The sequence below is a fragment of the Scleropages formosus genome, chromosome 21, assembly GCF_900964775.1.
Source record: "Scleropages formosus chromosome 21, fSclFor1.1, whole genome shotgun sequence".
In the NCBI taxonomy this organism is placed as follows: Eukaryota; Metazoa; Chordata; class Actinopteri; order Osteoglossiformes; family Osteoglossidae; genus Scleropages; species Scleropages formosus.
Window position 1 is genome coordinate 21,930,289 of NC_041826.1, and position 21,341 is coordinate 21,951,629.

Here is a 21,341-nt window from a genome sequence, read left to right on the forward strand (position 1 = left end):
GGCAGTTCCCGGGTTATGAACGTTCAAGTTACGTACACCCTGTAGTTACTAACCACTCCCGTAAAGCCTCATATATTGAAAAATCAAGTGACATACGAAGGGTTCATAAAAACAAACGTCGTTACTTTGCGACGCGCATCAAAACATTGTGCGTCTACAGCGGTTCGTGAGCCCAAGGTATGACAAGGACTTCCTTCTTTTCAGTCGGACCACGTTGCTGTTAATGTCTTGTGTGTTACTGTATTTGGCTTTAATTTTTTGTTTTTACCCTCCTAGCTATGACACCAACTCCACAATAGATGGTCCCAAGCCCAGCTGAGAAAGGAGGAGGGCTGGGAATGGGGATAGCTACTCCACACCGTAAAAACCTTGCCAGCTGCAGAAACGCCAACAAAGAAACTTCATGACATCTCAGCTCTTAGGGACACCTGGAGCCCCTTTGTTGGCAGCCTATGCCCCAAGAGGGGTGGAAGGCATAAGAACCATGGCACCAAAGCGTAAATGTGATGCATCAAAGAACAGGAAAAGTCATGATTAAAACTAAAGTGGAAATAATAAAGCAAAAGGTGAAACGCCAACAAACATTGGAAAAGCAAACAGTTTAACTTTTTGCACATGGCATTCACACTCTCTAAGAGAGCACTTGGTTATAAAAGACATTTCTCAGCCTCTTCCCAGTTGCACAATCTGAGTCCACACAACTGTCCCCCTCTGCATTCTAAAACTTACCTCACCTTGCTCTTCCAAGTCCTGTCCTTCATCGATCCCGTCCTGTTCCACGTCTCTTTGACATTGACCACCCGCCTTGTCCCTCGATCACAATTTCAAATCCTCGCCTCTGTTCAGTTTGCCGATCGACCAACCGACCATTCACCCGTCCCAGAGCATGAGAACAAGTCTAGTCCTTTGATTCTGAATAAATGATCCTGCGCTTAGATCCGACGTCCTGTGTTCATCATGACAGTAGTAACTATCTCTTTATATGTCTCTTTATTATAAATACTGTAGCTACATTTGTCATTATTACATTGTATTACTACTGTATTATGTTAAAGATGTTTTAGTGTATCTAGAAGTATTTCTTTAATTTTTTTATGCATAGAGGTACACAATATACTAAGACAAACATCTGACAAACTGATGTTAGATACCCACCATACCTAACTGTTCCGACTTGCGTCAAAATCCAACTTAAAAGAGACTTAGAAACAGAACTCGTTCGTAATCCGGGAACTGCCTGTATGAGAGTCCAGTCTTCTCACGACGTGTTCAAAGCCTTGCCCTCACATGAAGATCATCTCAGAATAGCTTGATAAAACTATCGCACAATGACGGTTGGTTACCGAATGGAGAGACTTGTCTCTGGTCATTGGGAAAGAGTTGCTTTGTTTTTGGTTCTCAACCTTCACGAATAGCAGGAGCAGTAAATTCCAGTTATCAAAAGTAACTACCTGGTTAGCTCAGCCAACAATCCTTGTCGCTGAAGATTCAGAAATTGTATGACAGCGACGATAGCTTCCATTTGCTAGGCGGCTTTCCATTGAGAGGCGGGTAATAAGTTTTCAGGTTTCCCAGATTTCTTCGATTACCTTATGAATGTTCATCTCCAACAAGTGAGATGTTACTGAAATTACTTCAGTGCAGAGATGTAATATTTCAGCCTCTAGGAGACAGTTGTGTTGTATTACATTTCTTGGGGCATTATCCTCCAGTCCTTAGAAACAACACAAACACAGTATTTTGAAAAAGTACACTGTTTAATGTACAGTGTTGCTTGAAAGTATGCAATCCCCTAATGCAGTTCTCTATTGGACTTGGAGTTTACTTATGTTTGCCTATGCACAGGTTAACTTTTTAAAATGAAATTTTCTTTTAATCATTAACATGCATCAAGTCTTTTGAACAACCGTTAGAAGTTATGGGGGGGGGGGGGGGGGGGGTGCTTTCCTTTGGGGGAAAAAAAGGACTTTTGATTAAACAAACTTACATTTACAGAACTACATTTTGGGTCCACATGCTCAGAAGCAGCACTATTCTACAAGTAGTAATTCTACTACATTTAAAAGTTTATGCATATTGCATATCATAGGTTGCATACAGCACATCCTGTTTTTGAAAATGGACTTTATACATTTTTAAATTGAGTTTGTACATTATAGGAAACGTTTTATAAACACACTACTGAACAAAAATTAAACTGCAAAATGCAATTCACTAGTCTGACCGTAGTTCTATGAAATTACATCCTGATGCAGGAATCAACATCAAATTCCACTGTATTTGATGAACTATAAATGTTTCACCCAGCATTTATTAGCAAGTAATTTATTATCTTGGATAAATACATACTCAGAGAACTACAGAAATGAAATCAAATGGAAACTGTATGCAAGTTATTAATAATTGTTATTCAGTATGGAAAACATCTATAAGTCTGAAAATGTCAGTAGCAGTTAGGTGGTGTACTATTAAAGTGTATACATACACATATTTAAATTTCTTTTCAGAATTTAACAACTGAAATTTATGAACAGTCTATGGATAGTACTATACCCTTTTGGTTACTTCAAACTGCAAGTTTCTCTGCACAGTATTGTAGGTCTGGCCTCCGAAATACTTTACTTTCCACCCAAAGCATTTAAGGGATCGTCAAACAAGCTGCTGCTGGGCTCTTGGGCTGGAGCGCTTCTTTTTGATTTCGCCTGTTTGGTCACTGGCTTTGAGGGGCCTGATGAAAAGATGTCATCTTCGGGGAGAAAGAGAAAATGTGTGAATTCAGCCCTGGGAAGCTTATAATTAAAGTTTCACCTCATTGTCCCAATTTAGAAGTATGACATACAGTTGCATTTTATGTGATGAGACTTACCCATATCGTCATCAAATATAGACTTTGTTTCCACTTTCTTTTTTGACTTCTTTTCTACGGGAGCTGTTGTAGCTGTCAAGTCAGCAAAGATGTCAATATCATCATCAAACAAACCAGCATCCAGGGTACGTTCTTTCGCCTTCTTGGGAGCTTTCTTTCGGTCCACTTCATCCTACCAGGCAATACATATTTAGCGATGATGGATCCTTACAGTCAAATAACACATTAGATCTGTAGTTGGCCACACTATGTTGGTAAAGAAAGTATTTTTTCAATGGGATTATGATATGAAAAAATGGTATCGTTTTAAGTTACTGCATTGTGTAATTTTTGAAAAATCACTACTCAACAAAAAGAAAACAGAAGATGGCATAAGGGTGAAAAGCAAGAGAAGCACAAACTGGTATTTACAACATGTCACGAAAACAGAGGGTACATGCACTTCTATTTCAACATCAGACTTGTGGAAAGTGGCTCTCTGCAAAGTATTTTTGAAACTGATTTCTATGGATTTCACAAAAAAAAATCTGAGTTGATGGAAGTTCTTGATGCATTTCTGTTACACCCATTAGTCAAAACAGCGATTAAATAACGTTATTCTAGCAAATGGGTTTTTTTGCCTCTAACTGATAAATTCAGAGGGTTTTTATATACCAAGCATGGCAGATTTCATGCTTCATTCCCTGCACCAGTGGAAGGTCTCAAATTATGTCTCCAACTCAGTACTGGAATTGTCCACATCGTTGAACTTCCAGACATATTGCATGCATTACCTGAAAAATGTCGTGCTCTGGAGACTCAGCTTTTGTCTTAGTTTCTTTTGTAACCTGCACATCCGTGTCCTTCCTCACCGCAACAAAGTCTTCCTCTTCATCATCCAGGAATGGCACAGCCGTGCTCCTCTTTACAGGTGTCTGCTTGACATCTTGGAAGAGCTTCTTCCCACGGTCACCTCCATGGCTGTCGAAGAGAGACGCAGCCCTTGGCGTTTGCTCCAAAGTCCTGCTCTTGGGCGTCGTCTTGGCGACAGTGGTATACAGATTATCTGTCTTGAAAGTGTCCTCTGTGGCAGCAGGTACCCTTTCCACATGTGTGGGTAGCACCAACTCTGACACCTTGGCAGGAACGTGCACAGCAGGAGGTGGAGACGGGTCGAAGACCTGGCTGGCATCTGACTGCTGAGCTGCCAGCCTGGCAGCCCTGGTCTGGGGTCGCCGGTGCCCTGCTCCTTTGGGTCGGCTCTGTAGAGAAGTCAGTTTCACAGTGGCACATGTTTCACTGTCACAGGGTGGGTGTCCAGTGCAAGAGGATCCTGTGTATAGAAAAGCCACCTAAAACTGGGCAGGCTGTACAGGACAGACTCAGGCTAGGTACCCACCTTGTTGGCACTCTGTAATGTGGTGACTTGGGCAGGGATATCAAAGCTTACCCCCCCCTCCCATGTGCTCCCAGAGGCAGAGCTGCTGCTAAGGCTGGGGAAAGATTCTGTTGGGGACAGGGGTTTCTCAGAAGGGTGGGGTAGCGCGCTGGCAGTCCCAGGAATCCGTGGAACTGCCCCGGGAAGGAGGCTGGAGGGATCAATAGCGAGGTTCACCTGCATGAGGCACATGCAACGGGTCAGTACCAACAGTCAGCATTCGTAGCACTGGTCCTCAGTCCTTGTCTTTAAAACCCTTCTCATCTATGCTTTTTGTTTATAGTGAATTTATAATTCATTAGCCTTGACTAACAACGAATAGCATGATTCATGTTTAAACTAAAAGCATGCAGTAGAGGACTTGTGAAATTTGTATTAGTCAAAGTATGTGCATTCTTTCCGTGGTGACACAGTGAACAAATCCATGTTTGTCCAAAAAGGACAAGTTTCTAGGCCATGAATTACAATAATTTTTTTTTTTTTAATACAGACTTTCCTAACTGATAATCACTATGTTATAAAGTTCAACAAATTAATTAATTTATTAGCAAAAAATATGCCTGGAACAGATTTCCAGGATGCTTAATAATGGCACTTTCATTTTTAAAAAAAAAAAAAAAAAAAAAAAAACTGAAAACTCAACCAGTCCAGAAATAATGTTATATTTAACTTTTGTTGGCTTGGGCAGGTTATTCAGTTAAAAAGTTGAACAAGAAAACTATTTATCTGGAATAAAAGTATGGGAAACAAGACTAGGGACTGACATTTTGGAAGAGTACAGTGTTTCCCCTCAAGTGCTCTGTAATCACACACAATCCATGAATTACAAAATTCATTCATCTTTGAGATCCAGTATTTCACATTTAACAACTTTCACTCTGACCTGATTTACATGTGAGATTTCGAGGGAGTTCAGCCAAAAGATCAGCAGGAATAAAGAAAAACAGGCTCAAGCATCAAGAGGTGAGCGTTGTCAAGAGGCAGCAGCAGCAGCCTGCACACTATTGCACTGAGTAGAATGTACATTTCATTCTAAATTTTTGTGACCGACTGATGAAGTTGTCTTTTGATATAAATGATGTTCAGATCTGTAGAAACAGGCAGGTGGGAAAAGAAGCCTACAGACTGATAAGGAACAAGATTAAGGATTTAGGAGCAAAGTAAAATTTACTTGAAGCTTTCCAATCCGTGAAGAGGGCTCTTTTGATTTTATGACGACAGCAGGTTTCTGTACAATTGGATAAAATAAGTCACATTCAGTTCACTGCATCAAAATAAAATTATTAAGTAGGGTACATTTTTGGTCCCAACTCCTGACCTGCATGGCTTAGAGGCAAATTTATCCTACTGGTAGATATCTTGACATCAGATTTTAAAAAAATCCCACAAGGTCATACTCATTTCCCCCATATCCGATTTTTTGCCATTTTGAATTTCATCCATGCATCTTAAAAATACTCTGTGTCTCTTAAACAGTAAGACTGATTACCACCAAAATGAATAAGAAGTTTGAATTTTTGCTTGACTCCCATTTGCCTAAAAGATACACATTTTTGGTTAAAAACCCAACACTTCTGAGAAGTGAAGAATTTGTGACTCTTGGTAGCTGAAAAGAAAAGAAAAAAAAAAAAAAAAAAATTATATCTATATATATGCGCACGCACGCACGCACGCACGCACGCACGCACGCACGCACGCACACAAAAATTCCTTCAGACTGCAGAGTGTGATGGCCTTGTCCACAGGAAGAAAGCCTCACCTGAACTACTTTTGGCCTGGCAGTGATAATGGAGTCATCCTCATCATCCTCCCCGAACAGTGAGGTGGCTGCTGGTCTAGCAGAGCTGCCCTTGGGGCTCTGCAAGTGAGACAGCAATCGTGTTTTAGCACCATGCCTGGTAATGAACACCAGAAAACAGCAGGTCACCATTTCAGTGACCAGTGTAACACACATTTAGAAGCATCACAAGTCAGACAAACGTACGACAGATTTTCGCGGTGGGGCAAAGAGGTCCACATCTGGGTCGTTGTCCTTCTGCTGTGTCTGGCTAAAGAGCAGCTCCTCATCCTGGAACACCCTGGTGCTGGTAGTGCTGGGCCACTGCTCCTGAGGCTGAGAACAAAATCCCAGTGGGGTGTTATGATATGAAATTCTACATTCCCCACATATAAACTATAATATCAAACATGTAACCATGCACTTGCACTGTACAGTCTCATGTCAATGGAGGCCTTCTTTCATGTGTAATAGTCACAGTAAGTAAGAAATGATGTTATCAGATTCAATACTAAAAGCCAACCTTCTGTGTTTTTTTAGGTAATGTCTTGGGGGGTGTAGCTGTATGCGCAGTTTCTTCGTGTTCATCATCATCCTCTTCATCATCATCAAACAGGCTCAAAACCGTCTTCTTGGGTTTGGGACCTTCCTCCATCGGTGGTGGAGCATCAACCTGGTCAGTGTTCCCCAGGGTACTGTTGACCTGCAGATTGACAGTTCCACCATAAACACAAACACACTGACCATCTGGCCCCACCACAGAGGGCTCCTACCACACTCACGACTACTTACGGCAGAGGTTATCAATCGTTGTCATGAGCGTCTCCATGTATGTCCATTTTTGCTCAAACTGACTTTGCACTTAAGTCTAATGTTCATTAAAGACACGCGCACGCACAGTCTACAACCACTTGTCCCAAGCAGGGTTGCATTGAACCGGAGCCTAACCCAGCAACACAGGGGGGCAAGGAACACACCCCAGAGGGGATGCCAGTCCACTGCATGGCACCCTATGCAGGACTCGAACCCCAGACTCGCCACACAGCAGGCCCCGGTTGCGCCACACCCATTGTGCCACCGCACCCCCCTTGTTCATTAAACATTGCAATTGAAATAATGGTAAACTAACACCACTAGTTGAGGACAAATTGTATTATTCGCAGAATACCTACATTCATGTAATAATGAAAGAACATCAGACAAACCTTGGCAACAGTCTGTTGATCTCCCAGCACATCTATCCCACCAAATAAGCTGACAGCTCCAGCTGGGTGACCCCGGGCCTTGCCATTGTCACTCGGGGACTGCTTTGTGGCCTCTTTAGCCTCCTCCTTTACAGGGCCTGGTGTGACCTTGGTCTGGCTGTCAAGTATAGAGGGGGCCTGAAAGAGGAACACATACAACCATCTGAGGCAGGACTTGAATAGGAAGACAAAGAGCTCAGCTGAAGGCCAGGGCTGCTCACACCCATTCACATTCAAAACTAAACTCTTCTTTCAACAATTCTCACAATGAATTATTACACCTGAGCAGATCAAACACTGCCTGCGTGTTAACAACCCTGGGATAATCAGAGACCTACAAAATGATACATTTGAATAGGCAGGTGATGCATGAAACCTTAAAGTATTCGAACACAGAAAATGACCAAATCCATATTATAATAATGTGTTGGAGATTAATTACTGTTAAAACTGCTGGGACCAAAAAAAAAAAGCTTACTTTCTCAACAAGTATAGGTTTGCTGGATGATGACTTGAAACTGAAGAGTGACCCCTTGTCTTCATCAGTCTCATCTTCCTCCTCAAACAGTAGGGACACTCGCTGAGCCTTCTTCTTGCTGTAGCACCCAAATATGGCAACGTTAAAGAACGATGAAAGGATTCTACATTTACATTTATTCAGTTAGCTGACACTCTTCTCCAAACCAACTTAAGTGTTAAGGTACTTATAATATTCACCCATTTATACAGCCAGGTAATTTTACTGAAGCAATTTTTAGGGTAACTACCTTGCAGTACCTAACTGGAACACCTTATTTTCTGACAGCTTTTCTCTATCAGTCCACAAATTGCACTCTACATAATATCTTACGGCTCGGTACCTAAGGAATACTGAAAGGAATCAAAAGGAGCCACCGACTTCCTGTAGAATGAGCAATATTATATCCTTAGAATCATATTTAAAGCCACAAAATAACCCTGAATTGCAATAGTACCTGGATTCCTTTGTGGCAGCAAAGAGGTCACTGTCATCATCTTCATCATCATCGAAAAGGCTGTTTTTTTGTGCTGCCTTGACAGCAGGCTGCTTGGAAAGGGAGCTGGTGGTTCCTGTGGTCTTTGCTACCGGTTTTTCTACTTCAGGTACAGAGCTCATCCACTGATCCTGGCACAGACAAACAAGGAATGAATACAAAGGCAAAACTAGGACACTTTTTGGTTTATTTCCTTTCTTGGATTCATCTTGTAAACTCCTAATCTAAGCATCAACAATCTAAATGAAATGCCTTTTTAGTATCATGTCCCTTATTTCTCTTTACTCTGTAAACATTCACATAAATGCACACACTGACAATAGTCACCAATGCAATATTCAATATGCAAGCCACTAATGCACCCACTGCACCACCATGCCACCCATTTGTTCACTACAATATGCATAAAACAGTCTGTGCCCCCCCCCCCCCCAACACAATTCAAATTCATAGTCTAGAGTTTACACCTTATAATCACACTCTGGTTTAGACAATTCTTGCAATGCATTCTAGGCAAAGTTCAGTATTTTGTGCTTTGTTAGTTTTGAAATCTAGGAAGTATATTATCGATGTGCAACAATTTTAGACTGAAAGCACCATCACCAGCAGGAAAGGTATAGGGAAAAAAAAGTATAAAATATGGGGGATGAGTGTTGAGCTAATTATGACATTTATTACAACTGAGGACAGAGTCATTTTCAGAAGTTTAGCTACTGTTAACTGTACATTTTATATTACAAAAAGTACTACAGTGAGTCCTATTCTGTGTTATACAGTGTTAATTTATATAATGAAGTAAAAGGAGATTTCTTCATCCTGCCTGTCATGTACATTGATAGGACATAATTAAGAAGGTATTGAAAACTTTGTAGTGGCAAAAAAAGGTGCCATTCTTGGAACTTTGTCCAAAAACAAAAGAGACAACAAAAAACAACTTCACATATTTCAACGGAGAGACTAAAATTGGTTAACTGCACAAAAAAATCTAAGTCCATGTCAGGTCATTGTGGAAATTTGCTTATTTAATGAAAAAGGGGAAATAATTAAAATGCCAATGACTGATTTATAAACTGTCTGCAGTATCAAATCACTTCACACTAAAAATAGAAAAGTAAAGGAGATGTGTAAAGAAAAGAAAAGAAAGACAACCGTCTTATCCCTTCAACATGGCAACAGTAGCAAGAGGATACATGGATTCACAGTGCTCTACCGGGAAAAAGCACAGCAGGACGTCACCTGTGCAAGAGGACATTTCAAAAAGTAGCAATTGGGGCAGTGAGGGGCCACAGCCTGCAACATGTGTCACCATGGGGCACCGTGAGAAGTATGGGCAAGAGTGAATCCAACCTACCTCATCATCACTGAAGAGGCTGCTAGAGGTGACCTTGTTAGATTTTTGTAACGTGTCATTTTTGGCTTGGCTTGTTTTGACATTCACAGGTGCAGAAGCAAAAAGATCCTGATGGGGAAAAATGAGGGGAGCAAAAAAAAAAAAAAAAAAAAAAAAAACACCACACACACCACAATATTCAGTGAATACAAACACAGTCTTCTGTACATGTTTTTTCTACATGGCGTATTCCTGTCTTCCAGAGAGTTCGAAAAGACTTGCAGCTCTCAAAGTGCTCACCTGTTCTTCCTCGTCATCAAATAAAGACAGGGGTGCTTTGCTGGCTTTGCTTGGTTTAATCTGAGGTGAAGGATCCGGTTTTGGCGGACTCTTAGTGGGGGATGGAAAGATCTGTAAAGGTTAAACAAAGTCAGGAATTAACAGTTATAAACTGCCTAAACCTTATGGAATACTATGGAGTCCACTCTCATATATTCTAAAAAACAGACTGAGTTTCTTACTGAAGAAACTGAGAAAGTGAATACTCGGTTTCTAATTGATCCCTAAGCAACTTTGAAAAGCGAAAAGGGTGCAAAATGTGACTTTTCAATGTATCAGCATGTCAAGTGACAGAGAATAACAGGAAAATTCTGGCAGTGAATAAACTTCCAAAAATGTTCTACATTTTTACAGATCTGTGAAAAGCCTGCTGTTCCCCACCTGGGAGTCTTCATCATCGGAGAACAACCCCCTGACCTGGGGCTTATCTACAGCCTTTGCTGGTGTTTTAGCACTATTTACAGGAGTGATGTCCTGCAAAGAGGGGGGGAAGAAAGAAGAAGAAGAAGAAGAAAAAAAAAAAAAAAAAAAAAAAAAAAAAAAAAAAGAGGCTCACATACCACACCAAAGAGGCAAGACTGATTAAATAGTGCAGTGGAGTCTGAAGATGGAAAATAGGACGATGGGGAAGGATATAGAGGTCCAGTACCTCCCTGGGCTTTTGGGATTCATCACCAATGGAAGGTTGACGTCTTCTCACTGCATCCTGCAGCAAGCTGGTGGTCCCAGGGCTAAACATGGATGTGGCACCCGCAGGGAGCTGGGCAGTTGCAGCACAGCAAGGTTAGTGATGACCAGCAACCTGGCCATCTTACACCTGCAAAACTGAAGCCTACACTCATTATGCTTGTGTCTGAATATACAAAACACCCAAGACATTAGGCAAGAACACTCAATAAAAGAATGAAGAGACCAGCACTGACTAATGAGCTATGAAAAATAACTAACAACACAACGACATAAGGTCTGCATTGAAATCATTGCCAAGAAAAAACATCACTGTAATTGATGGGAATGCCACAAAAAAAAAAAAAAAAAAAGAAAAATCAGTGAAGGTACTAACCAATTTCTCATATTCTAGACATATCATGAACACTGGATTCTCTCAAAAAGTTGGTAATGGCTGGAAAAGTTGAAGGAGAAGAGGAGGACAACCAGCATCCAGATGGAAGGACTAAATTAAAATAACTATGGACGCAGCCCTTTCAAACTTTAAGGTACAAGGGGAAGAAACGACATCCTGGAAGTACTCCATTTGTCTGGTTGCCAAGAGTTGACATCGTCATGACAGCACTTAACAAGAACAACACTGCCGCCGTTGCCGCCAACACCTACTATGAAGTAGCTTATGCCCCATGGCACCAACACAGTACAAGAGTGTATCCACATTAAAGTGATGGAACCTTTATCCAAAACTCAACCTTCTACACTTACAGGTCTGAAATTTCACACCATAATAATGTGAGTCTTGTATTTAGTGTTAATAAAAACATACAAACCCAGAACTACAGTTCACACTTAAAGTTCCAGATTCTACAAGCACTAGAACCTGCACCCAAAGGAGTACAGCCTTTACACAAGGTAATCCTTCTAGTGGATCCAGGGACTCCATAAATGTTCCTGACAAGGTTCCTATGACACTATGTCACCCTACAGAAACTTTCACCTCCATGTGTACCTTTTTTTGAGGCACCTGAATCACATCCTCCTCTGGCTTCTTGCTGTGCCCTGATGGGGCCGAGTTAAAGTTTTCACTGAAAATGTCTCCTTCCTCATCGTCTTCACCTGCTCCAAAAAGATCCAACACCTTCTTCTGCTTGTGTTTCTCCAGTGCTGCTGAACAAGGAGGAATCACAGTGTTTATTGCTCTGTCTACAAATGAACACTGTTCCAGACTACCAGAGTTACTGATATCGTTTCAGGGATGTTTACTCTCCGACTTCAGGTAGTAAACATATCAGTGATGTGCACTGCAATTGTTTGTGTATTTAAAATATACCAGAGCTGGACTTTTTGAAAGCATTGCCACTGAAGAAGTCATCGTCATCGTCATCCTCATCCTCATCATCGAACAACCCACTCCCAGGGGTTGATTTGGGTCCGGTCTGGGCCTTCTGTTGGGTAGGAGGATTCTGTTGGGCAGAACACCTGCTTTCTCTGCTCTCTGAGGAGTCTGAACCCTGAGGGGAGCCAAACAAGCTGTTTCCTAGGGAAAGAAAGCAAGTTAAAATTAATATGACGACATCACTTTAGTGTCCTTTTAAAAATTGTTCCCCAGAGCACTTCTCGTAAAAGTTCACTGAAACAAACCACCGAAAACAATTTAATATGTCGCATAAAACGCAGAAGGAAAAGCACCATACTAGTAGCAGTTGCTTCTTACCTGGGAATATAGAAACCGCACCAGCAGGTATCTTCTTATTGGGTTTAGACAGAACAGTTTCTGGGGAGAAAAAAAAGAATATGGAACCAACATAGATGATTTCCAGGTTATATAACACGTGACTTATGTACTATGCAGCCATGAAGGGAACTGAGTTAGGAGCCTGAGGGATACACATCAAGAATGAGATCACACACAAACCCAGAGGCTGCACATCCTTGCAATAAATATAAAAAACACATGTGATGTAACGTTATTTGAATTCTGCTATGCGTTCGACAAAAAAACCCTGACCCCAGTAGTCTGGAAGTGTGATAATGACTTACACAATTAAATTGAATCTGCACACTCCAAAAAAAAACATTGGAACAGAAATTAAAACATAAAAAAGTTCTATAAAATGTTACATAAAAACAATTTGCAATTTCTGGGTCTACAGAAATATCTGCAATTTTTTTTGTTTAAACAGACACATTCTAAATACTCTACATCGGCTGAAACGCGTTATCTTGTGTATCAATACACTGCTACTGATTTATTCTGATACTTAAAGTGACACTTGTATCCGTTTCCGCTGTAAGACCCACCACAGTGGACACTAACGTCCATTAAAATGAAACAGAAAGAAAACAAATCGCCTGCTCTTGTACTTACCGTCGTCAGCTAGCGCTCTGCTACTGCTCTCTTCTGCCTCCTGTTTGGGTGCCTCAGAGAAGAGATCACCCTATGGAATAAACAGCCAAATAATGCACATTTTACCGCATTTAGTCTAATATTCAGGTTTACACAGAGGATTAAAAACTGCAGAAAACAATGTAGCATAATGGTTACAGCCACTGCCTTGCAATCAAATCCCTACTGGTGTTGCAGTACCACTGAGCAAGGTACTACTTACCCTGAACTGCTCTGGTAAATCTTACCCAGCAAAGCAGGTTATTATAAACAGCTTAGTATATAAACCTAACATTGTAAGTTGTTTTGGAGAAAAGTGTTTGCTAAATCAATATATGGATGTTTCACATTTAATCACTGTATTGTATGCCCCAATAAAGCATATATATATTTATTACTGCAACTTCAACTGGTGTAATACTCAAAATAACGAATTATTTGCATAACATTTCATAAAGCAAAATGAAAGAGAAGCAAGGTCAAACATTTCAAAGTCAGGTTATGTTTCAGTTTTCCAGCTGGGCTCGGGTAGTGACTGTACGTATGTACGTACGTCAATGCACATTTGTATGTTTGAATAAACCTTTCCATTAAAGAGGGACTGGGACGAGCCTCGCGTGCGTCCACGCTGACACGACCATTTCTCAACGTGTTGAAAAACAAGGCAGTCCGCTCTTACCTCATCGTCATCATCAAACAAGCCCCTCCCCCCGCTGAAGAGTCCTCCCTTGCTGCCGAACGGGGAGTGTTCAGCATCTTCCATGGGAGGGGGCTGGAAAATCTCCTCTTTTTCCTCTGTCACCAGGGGATAAAGCAGCAAATTAGGTCTTTTGACTCTTAATAATGGGTGAAGCGCACAGACAGTATCAAGCTACGCTTTATATTCTGAATAGTTATGATGTTGCTAGTAATTAATGTGGAATGGAATGGAGGTACATGTATTACATGGAGCTATGTCCTCAATACCACCTCAACATGTTTTGCTCTTAGAACTAAATCAGTTCTTTCTGCACCATGTCTCACTTTGACAGTCCCTCATTACAACTGAGTTCTCGCTCCAAAAGTCATGGCTGAGAAGGACGTTAGGCCTTCTAATTAGGCCTCAAAGTTGTCCACACCCTGGGTCTTACCAGCCTTCAAATCTTTCTTTACTTTACTCTTCTTCTTTGATGCGATGGATGGTGGCACTTCAGAGAAATGACACAAGCAAAAAGAATAATCATGCATGTTTGAGAGTGAGAAACGAATGGCCCCAGCTGTGAGTATCTGCGGACAACGACAACACTCAGGCACGTACGCTGCAAGTGCCGCACAGCCTTACCAGAGCGCTCGCCCTCAGGCTTGCTTGGGGTTTCTCCTCTGATACGCGCCGCGAGTTCATCTGCGAAGGAAGCTGAGCCTGTGGAGAGCTGCCAAAGACAGAGCAAAAACAGAGATAAATACCTCCACTAATGCATGTGCTCAAGAACTGCTTCAGGAATGTACTCCCACCACCAATGTGTCAGAGATTACAGTAAATGGGAAAACATGGTAATACATTGCAAAACAACTTCAAACCAATCCCACCAATTTGGTGCTGGTATTGACACCATGATACGCAGAGGACTCTGCAACATCACACAATTAATTAGATGAACAGAAACTCTTGCTGATGTGATGTTGTGTTTCTCTGCATCTTTAAGGTCACACGGCTGCTCCTGGTCACTGCACAATACAGTTGGAGGCCCATTCAGTGACCCAACAGAAGCTCCACACACGTCACACACCCAAAGGTAAGTCAGTTTGCTTCAGGATGGTTACCTTTTTGCCTTCTTCATCACCCTCCTTGTCCGATTCACCAAATATGTCAGAATCTTCATCTTCATCGTCCACAACTTCCTCTTCGTCACTCAAAGATGACTTTGGCTAAAGTGAGAAAATAACAGTATGATCTTTGATTTCCATCAACATTATCCAGCGCCAAGAAGAAAATAAATCAGCCTTCATTCAGACCTAGACAGGCAAGACATACCAGGCTGTATTGAGCCACCACACACACACACACACACACACACACACACACACACACACACACACACACACACACACACACACACACACACACACACACACACACACACACACCCCCCAATCAACAAGTACCTTGGGAGATGAGCTGCAATACAGAAATAATGTTGTTAACTTACTTTGGTGAAGCTGCCCTGTCCTGTATCATCCTGATCAAAATCTTCATCTGACTGCTGTGTAAAAACAGGTGGTAAAAAGACAGGTGTCTTTACCATTGTTCAGGCTAAACTCTAAATATCTTTATACTAAAACATGGAAAACGGGGGGGGAAAAAAAAAAAAAAAAAAAACATAAAAACCTATATTTTCACTGGGAAAGCATGTGAGCTCTGAATCGAATGTATGTCCCAACATTGAATAAGCACAAAAATTTCATAACCAGTGCAGGGGGCTAAAATACCGACCTCTCCATCTTTATCCTCCTCACTGTCTATGACACTGTCCCGCTCACTATCAATAGACATTTCTGCAAGGAGAAAATGTGAAAATAAAATTGTTTCAGTTAAAAGCAAGTTTCAAATCACTCACTGTCTTAAAATAACTGAAACCATGTAAATAATAATAATTTAAAACAAATGATGGAAAAATAAATTACAAGAAAGAAAAAAGATGTGTGGAAAATACAGCATTTTAGGTCCATAAAATCACAGATGTGTGTAGGGAGGGATTTCCACAAGCTGTGCAATAATGAAAGCCTGATGACCCCAACTATGACTGCTGACAAGGAGAATTAAAAACATTTTTGACCCGGGCAAGTAAACCAAGAGCATTAGAGGTCAGCAAGGGAGTTTTATATACAGCGGTTTATTTAAAAGGCAGCCAGGAAGCCAGGTAATTTTGATATATTGCCAGAGTTCAGAACAAACCTTCTACAGCAGAATGTGGCAAATATACCATCACTGATTCCACAAACATTACAATAATCAAAGCAAGATGCAGCAAAAACAGACTCTAGGCAATGAACTCATTTGGGGGAATATCTGAGAACAGAGGTGTTTCATAGTTGAATGAGCCGCTTCTTTAAATTAATATTTACCTACATTTATTTATTTAGCAGACACTTTTCTCCAAAGCGGCTTCCAATGAACTCTATGTAGTGTTACCAGCCCACACACCTTATTCACCGCGGTAACTTACACTGCTAGATACACTACTTATACTGGGTCACTCATCCATACATCAGTGGAACACACACACTATCACTCACACACGTCATGAACAGCATGTCTTTGGAGTGTGGACGGAAACCAGAGCACCCGGAGGAGACCCACACAGACACAGGGAGAACATGCAAACTCCACACGGGCTGAGTGGGGATCGAACCCACGTTCTGTTGCACCACCCAGGTGCTATGAAACACAGCAGCACTACTCGCTGTGACACCATGCCGCCCTGACACACTTCTCCACAGCAATTTACAATGTAAACGATTTACAATAATTTTCCCCATTTATTCAGTTGGGAAATTCTTACTGGAGGAATCTAGGGAAAGTTTCTTGCTCAAGGATGCATCAGCAGGAAGTGGGATTCGAACCTGAGTCCTTCGACTACAAGGCGGCAGCTCAACACTACTCTCAACTTTGCATCACCGGTGAAACCCAAATACTTGACCAGAGAATAGTGCACTAATCTATTAACACCTTTTGCCAAAATGCAGGACAGTTTCGGCAAAAAGCAGCAGGTCAATCTCCACTTAACATAAAAACCATTTCGCATCCAGGCTTTCATGCAGTCAAGAGTTGATGGAAGGACAGAAGTTTGCTTTTGCATAATAAATGTGGACTCCATGACCAGAGCAATGGCAACAAAGGCTACAAGGCCTAATGATGTCCCCGGGCCAACGTGACGGACTACGAAAGTAAAGGACTAATTGCAAAGTCTTTTAGGTACGCAAGCAAGAGAAAACGTGAATTTAATACTACTAATACTACTATTACTACTCGGATTCACAGCACATTTTCCAGGAGAACCGAGGAGTGGCTGTTTTACCGCCAAGCGTCACATCATTTGGAGGTGTGGTCGGAGCGGAGATTTTACGACCGGATTCCCTTCCTGAAAATCAACCTTCGCCATTTACGCGGACTTGGGAACGGTGAAAACTTGAGTTCACCAAGAGACAAAAACTGATGGTTCTTCTTTAAAACCTGGCAGTTTCTCATTTTGCATTAATATTTACATGTGCATTTATTCATTTAGCAAACGCCTTTCACCAAAGCGACATACATCCCGGAGAACAATACAGAAAGTGTACTACACCGACAGTAGAGATGTGGATGGAGACACATTACAGAGTACAGCCAATTTGTCACATACCACGGCATCAAAGTATACATTTCATGAGTAGCTGCATACAGGTTTTTAAAATATTTTTCATTATTATTTAGTGTGTGACCCGTTATATTATTTATCTTTAACATGAGGAGATTACAATGATTCATCCATTAATCCATCTAGATGCAGTTGTCCAATCAGTGTCCCCAGGATATTGAACCCAGAAATTATATTTGATCACCAACCAACAGGGTGCAGTTCAGAAGGTGATTAAAAGCTCTGCTGGTAGTTCAAATAAATATTTTAAAGGCCCGATATGATGATAATCATACTTGGTCAAATAATTTGCTTTGGCATGCAAATGATTTTGTGTACATATATAGTTACACAGGACAAGGGCATATCTTCTAAAGACAACAACGATGCCGTACCTTCACTTGAGAGATCACCCAGGCCTACATTATCTTGCTCCATGAAGAGCTGGGAACCTATCAGGTAAGGCAATGGCCTGTCCAGGTACAGATCCTGAGGACATGAAGGAGATACAAATACAAGGTTTTAAAAAGTACACTTATTCAAGTGAATGTTTCACACGAACACATTCGTATCACTGGTGCCGGCAAGTAATCATGATCAGGTTGCCTCTGGTACTGAATCTGTGTAAACAATGTGAAGACTTTCCTTCAGCTCTTCAAAACACAATGGATCCAGTGGCCTGGTGGATTCAGAATTCCACATACAGTCTACAGGTCCAGGAACACAATACCCCCTGTGGTCTTCATGGCTATGATAAGAACCTGCCCTACAGATTTTATGGTGAGGCACATAAGGCACCCTGTTATTGGCAAGTTCAGGATCAAAGCTCAACCTATAGCCTACAGCTTCAGTAGCAAATTTCACCTGTGGAGCCTCCTACATCAGGACCAGAACCAAACCAACGGCCAGCTTGGTCAACACATCTTACAGTCTAAAGATCTACAATCAGAAAGGTGAAGATGTCATGTGGTCAATACCTTAAGGCCTCCCAGGGGTGTTCAATCGCGCAAAAGATCGTTCAGAAACGGTACCTTGGGCTCCAGAATAGGCTCCACTCGACCAATAGCCTCTTCATCCTCCGAATCGGAGTTCCCGGCCTTGATGTCCAACTGTTCAAAAGCCGACTCCAAAACTCTCAAGCCATAGTTCACAGCCTCCTGCACTTTAGGTATCAGCTCAGCTTCTTTCTGCTCTCGTGTCTTCTCCTGCGTGAGTACAAAAAACCCCGGACACGTTTGTCTGGACAAGAAAACCTAGGCGGTTTCCTGTAAGAAACAATTACAATCAATTCTTTTCATATTTTCCCCATCTCCACAGATCTTACACAAGTGTTGTAAATGTTGTCAAACCACGCTGCATTCAGAAGAAGCATCCAGCCAAGTACTTTACCTGCTCAGGTTGCTTCTCTGGAGCTTCAGGTTTGGGCATCGCTTCCTCCACCTCCTCATCATAAACCCGCTGAGAAATTCATGATAATTAGTATAAGATCTGGACTCGTACCAGAAATACAATAAAAAAAGTGAATCAAGTAAGACGGAATTCACCAATTCAGATGCTGCAAAGTCCCCACTGAGCTGTATGACTAAACGAATGAAGACACCACTTCGGCTTGCGTGCCGTCGACCGTACGTACAACCCTCCCGGAAACGTGGCACGACTTACATTTTCAATGAACTGAGTGTTAGAGAGCATGAGGAAGTCATTGAAGACCGTGTGCAGGTGGCAGTCTGTGGCCTTGGTGTCTCGCAGGAGTCCGTCCAGCTGTTTCTCGATGTCGTGCGTCTTCGAGAGCATCCTCTGAGAGAAATCTTGAAGGTACAGGAACAACTGCAGGCACCAGAGGAAAGCAATCCATAATACAAGAGAGGGTAACCATGCTATGTGGCTATTATTCCCGTGTTGTCTCAAAGGGTTCAATCACATGGTGATTCTTCAAGGCACAATAGCAGTATCTACAGGAGAAAAATGTTGAGCTAGAGAAAGTGACAATAATAGCCAAGGGTACAATAAACAAACAACCTTTTGGCAGGAAACTGAAGTCCACACATACACACACCAAAAAAAAAAAAAAAACCTCAAATTCTGTACTAGTGGGTTCCTCAGTAACAATCACAATTTCTTTTAGAATTAGGCTTTACTCATATTATAGGGTGTCACATGTTCACCCAAGTTGTGTACAGACAAAGCAATGATGGAAATAAATATAACCACATAGCATTAGAGGAATTTTACTAGGCGCAAGTTTTGTGTGATCACAGGAATCTTTCGCCACATTATCCATCCTTAGCTTTTAAACTGCGGGAATATTAGGGGCAGCTACTCTGTTAGACCAAAATTAATAAATATTTTAATATGATCAAACTGTTCAATTTACAGAAGCCCTTATATTTATTTATTCAATAGATGCTTTTCTCCAAAGTGACTTCCAATGAACTCTATGTAGTGTTATCAGCCCACACACCTTATTCACCACGGTAACTTACACTGCTAGATACACTACTTACACTGGGTCACTCATCCATACATCAGTGGAACACACACACTCTCTCTGTCGCTCACACTGTGGGGGAACCTGAACAGCATGGATTTGGAGTGTGGGAGGAAACCCATGCAGACACATGGAGAACATGCAAACTCCATACAAACTGAGCGGGGATCAAACCCATGTCCTCCCGCACCACTTGTGTGTGCAGCTTCCTTCAGGATCACAGAAGTTTTTTTTTTTTTTTTTTTTGTTTTAAACATTTACCTGACACTTTTTTCCAAAGCAACTTACAATGTTAAGGTTACAATTATTTACCCTTTTACACAGCAGGGCAATTTTACTGGAGCAATCCAGGGTAAGTGCCTTGCTCAAGGATACTACAGCCGGAGGTGGGAATCAAACGTGCAACTTTTGGGTCCAAAGGCAGTAACCCTAAGCACTACGCTACCAGCTGTGGCACCATCCCCACCTATCTACTCACTCACTCACTCACTCACTCACTTCTATAAGCCTCCTCCTGTCCTTGTCAGGGTCACGGTGGTGCGGAGCCTATCCTGGAACCTCTATCTGGGGACAGGGGTTAGTACTAGGGTACACAGTCAGAGGGAAGCCAACACCGCCGCCGGCGGGCCGGGCTCTTACACCAGAGTCAGCTGCCAGGGACCAGGTGGCGCTGCTCCTGCGCATCTCGTCCGGAGACCAGGGCCTCTCCCACAGCTGCTCGCCGTCGGGGTCGCGCTGGCTGGGGCCGTTCGCCAGGCTCGAGGGCGGCGGCGGCGCGCGGCTCATCTGTAAGACAGCACGCGGCGCTCAGCATCCGGGTCCTCGGGAAGGCGCGCAGGAGCCCGGCTTCGCGCCCGAGCTGCACGCGCTGAAAAGCGAGGAAACTACAACGCATTCGTTTCGCCGCCCCCCTCCAAACAGCGCGACCAAAATCAGCTGGTCTCGACTCGAGACAGTCGTCTGGCGCTGCACGTGCAGAGCCGGGGCAGAGGGAGTGTGGGGCGCGCCGCCTCCCCAGTTACGCAACGCAAAAGCATGCGACAACTGCACGTAAAAGACATGCATTCTGTATTCTTATTCACGTCGGAGAATAACAACTTAGGGAAAGCAGTTTTACTAGGAGGAACAGAATTAGGCTAACTACTGACAGAAAACGAAAGCCGAACAACAGGCCTGTCCTAATTCTCACCGTAAAAGCTTTTCTTCAGAAACCTTCTCGACTTTGTGACTTGCTTCGAAATGCACCAGTAACAGGTAGCATGTAAGTGCGCTAAGAGACCCAGATTCGGGATTTTTCAGGGACTGTCTGACAGCTCCGCCATGTTCTCTTAGCAGATAATCAGCTGACAGGAGTCACCTGACCGACGCGCGGAAGCGCGAGGCGACGAATGTGACCAATCGGATGTTCCCGGGCTTGGGAGGCACGCAGTTGCTGCGCA

General features: G+C 42.3%; 1 protein-coding gene across 5 annotated transcripts; it reads right to left on the reverse strand.

The window, feature by feature from the left end:
• Window positions 1-1,933: 1,933 nt before the first annotated feature.
• On the reverse strand, window positions 1,934-21,244 carry washc2c (WASH complex subunit 2C). 5 transcript variants are annotated; one of them, XM_018730218.2, is made up of 31 exons: window positions 21,092-21,244; window positions 20,542-20,688; window positions 19,077-19,241; window positions 18,804-18,872; window positions 18,446-18,619; window positions 17,810-17,903; window positions 15,512-15,573; window positions 15,228-15,281; window positions 14,842-14,946; window positions 14,363-14,450; window positions 14,172-14,228; window positions 13,721-13,836; window positions 13,024-13,093; window positions 12,370-12,429; window positions 11,986-12,192; window positions 11,665-11,819; window positions 10,636-10,746; window positions 10,368-10,460; window positions 9,948-10,058; window positions 9,669-9,776; window positions 8,279-8,448; window positions 7,783-7,900; window positions 7,266-7,442; window positions 6,584-6,763; window positions 6,268-6,396; window positions 6,043-6,141; window positions 5,455-5,511; window positions 4,245-4,460; window positions 3,640-4,107; window positions 2,867-3,038; window positions 1,934-2,746 (listed from the first exon to the last, which is right to left on the reverse strand). In XM_018730218.2, exons 2-31 carry the CDS (start codon window positions 20,686-20,688, stop codon window positions 2,619-2,621), a joined length of 3,960 nt encoding a protein of 1,319 aa, XP_018585734.2. In that variant the 5' UTR covers window positions 21,092-21,244; the 3' UTR covers window positions 1,934-2,618. The 5 variants fall into 5 exon arrangements, with proteins under 5 accessions (XP_018585734.2, XP_018585739.2, XP_018585733.2 ...); XM_018730223.2 differs by having other exon boundaries at window positions 3,718-4,107; window positions 11,665-11,822; XM_018730217.2 differs by having other exon boundaries at window positions 11,665-11,822.
• Between the last annotated feature and the right edge of the window lie 97 nt (window positions 21,245-21,341).

What these genes read in the sequence shown, in the direction of transcription:
- washc2c (XM_018730217.2), bottom strand. Translation starts at nt 20,688, where the DNA reads ATGAGCCGCGCGCCGCCGCCGCCCTCGAGCCTGGCGAACGGCCCCAGC. An exon ending in AAAGAAAGATTTGAAGGCTG is followed by an intron (nt 13,837 to 14,171) that starts GTAAGACCCAGG and finishes CCCTGGTGACAG; the next exon opens with AGGAAAAAGAGGAGATTTTC. An exon ending in TGTTTGATGATGACGATGAG is followed by an intron (nt 13,094 to 13,720) that starts GTAAGAGCGGAC and finishes TTTATTCCATAG; the next exon opens with GGTGATCTCTTCTCTGAGGC.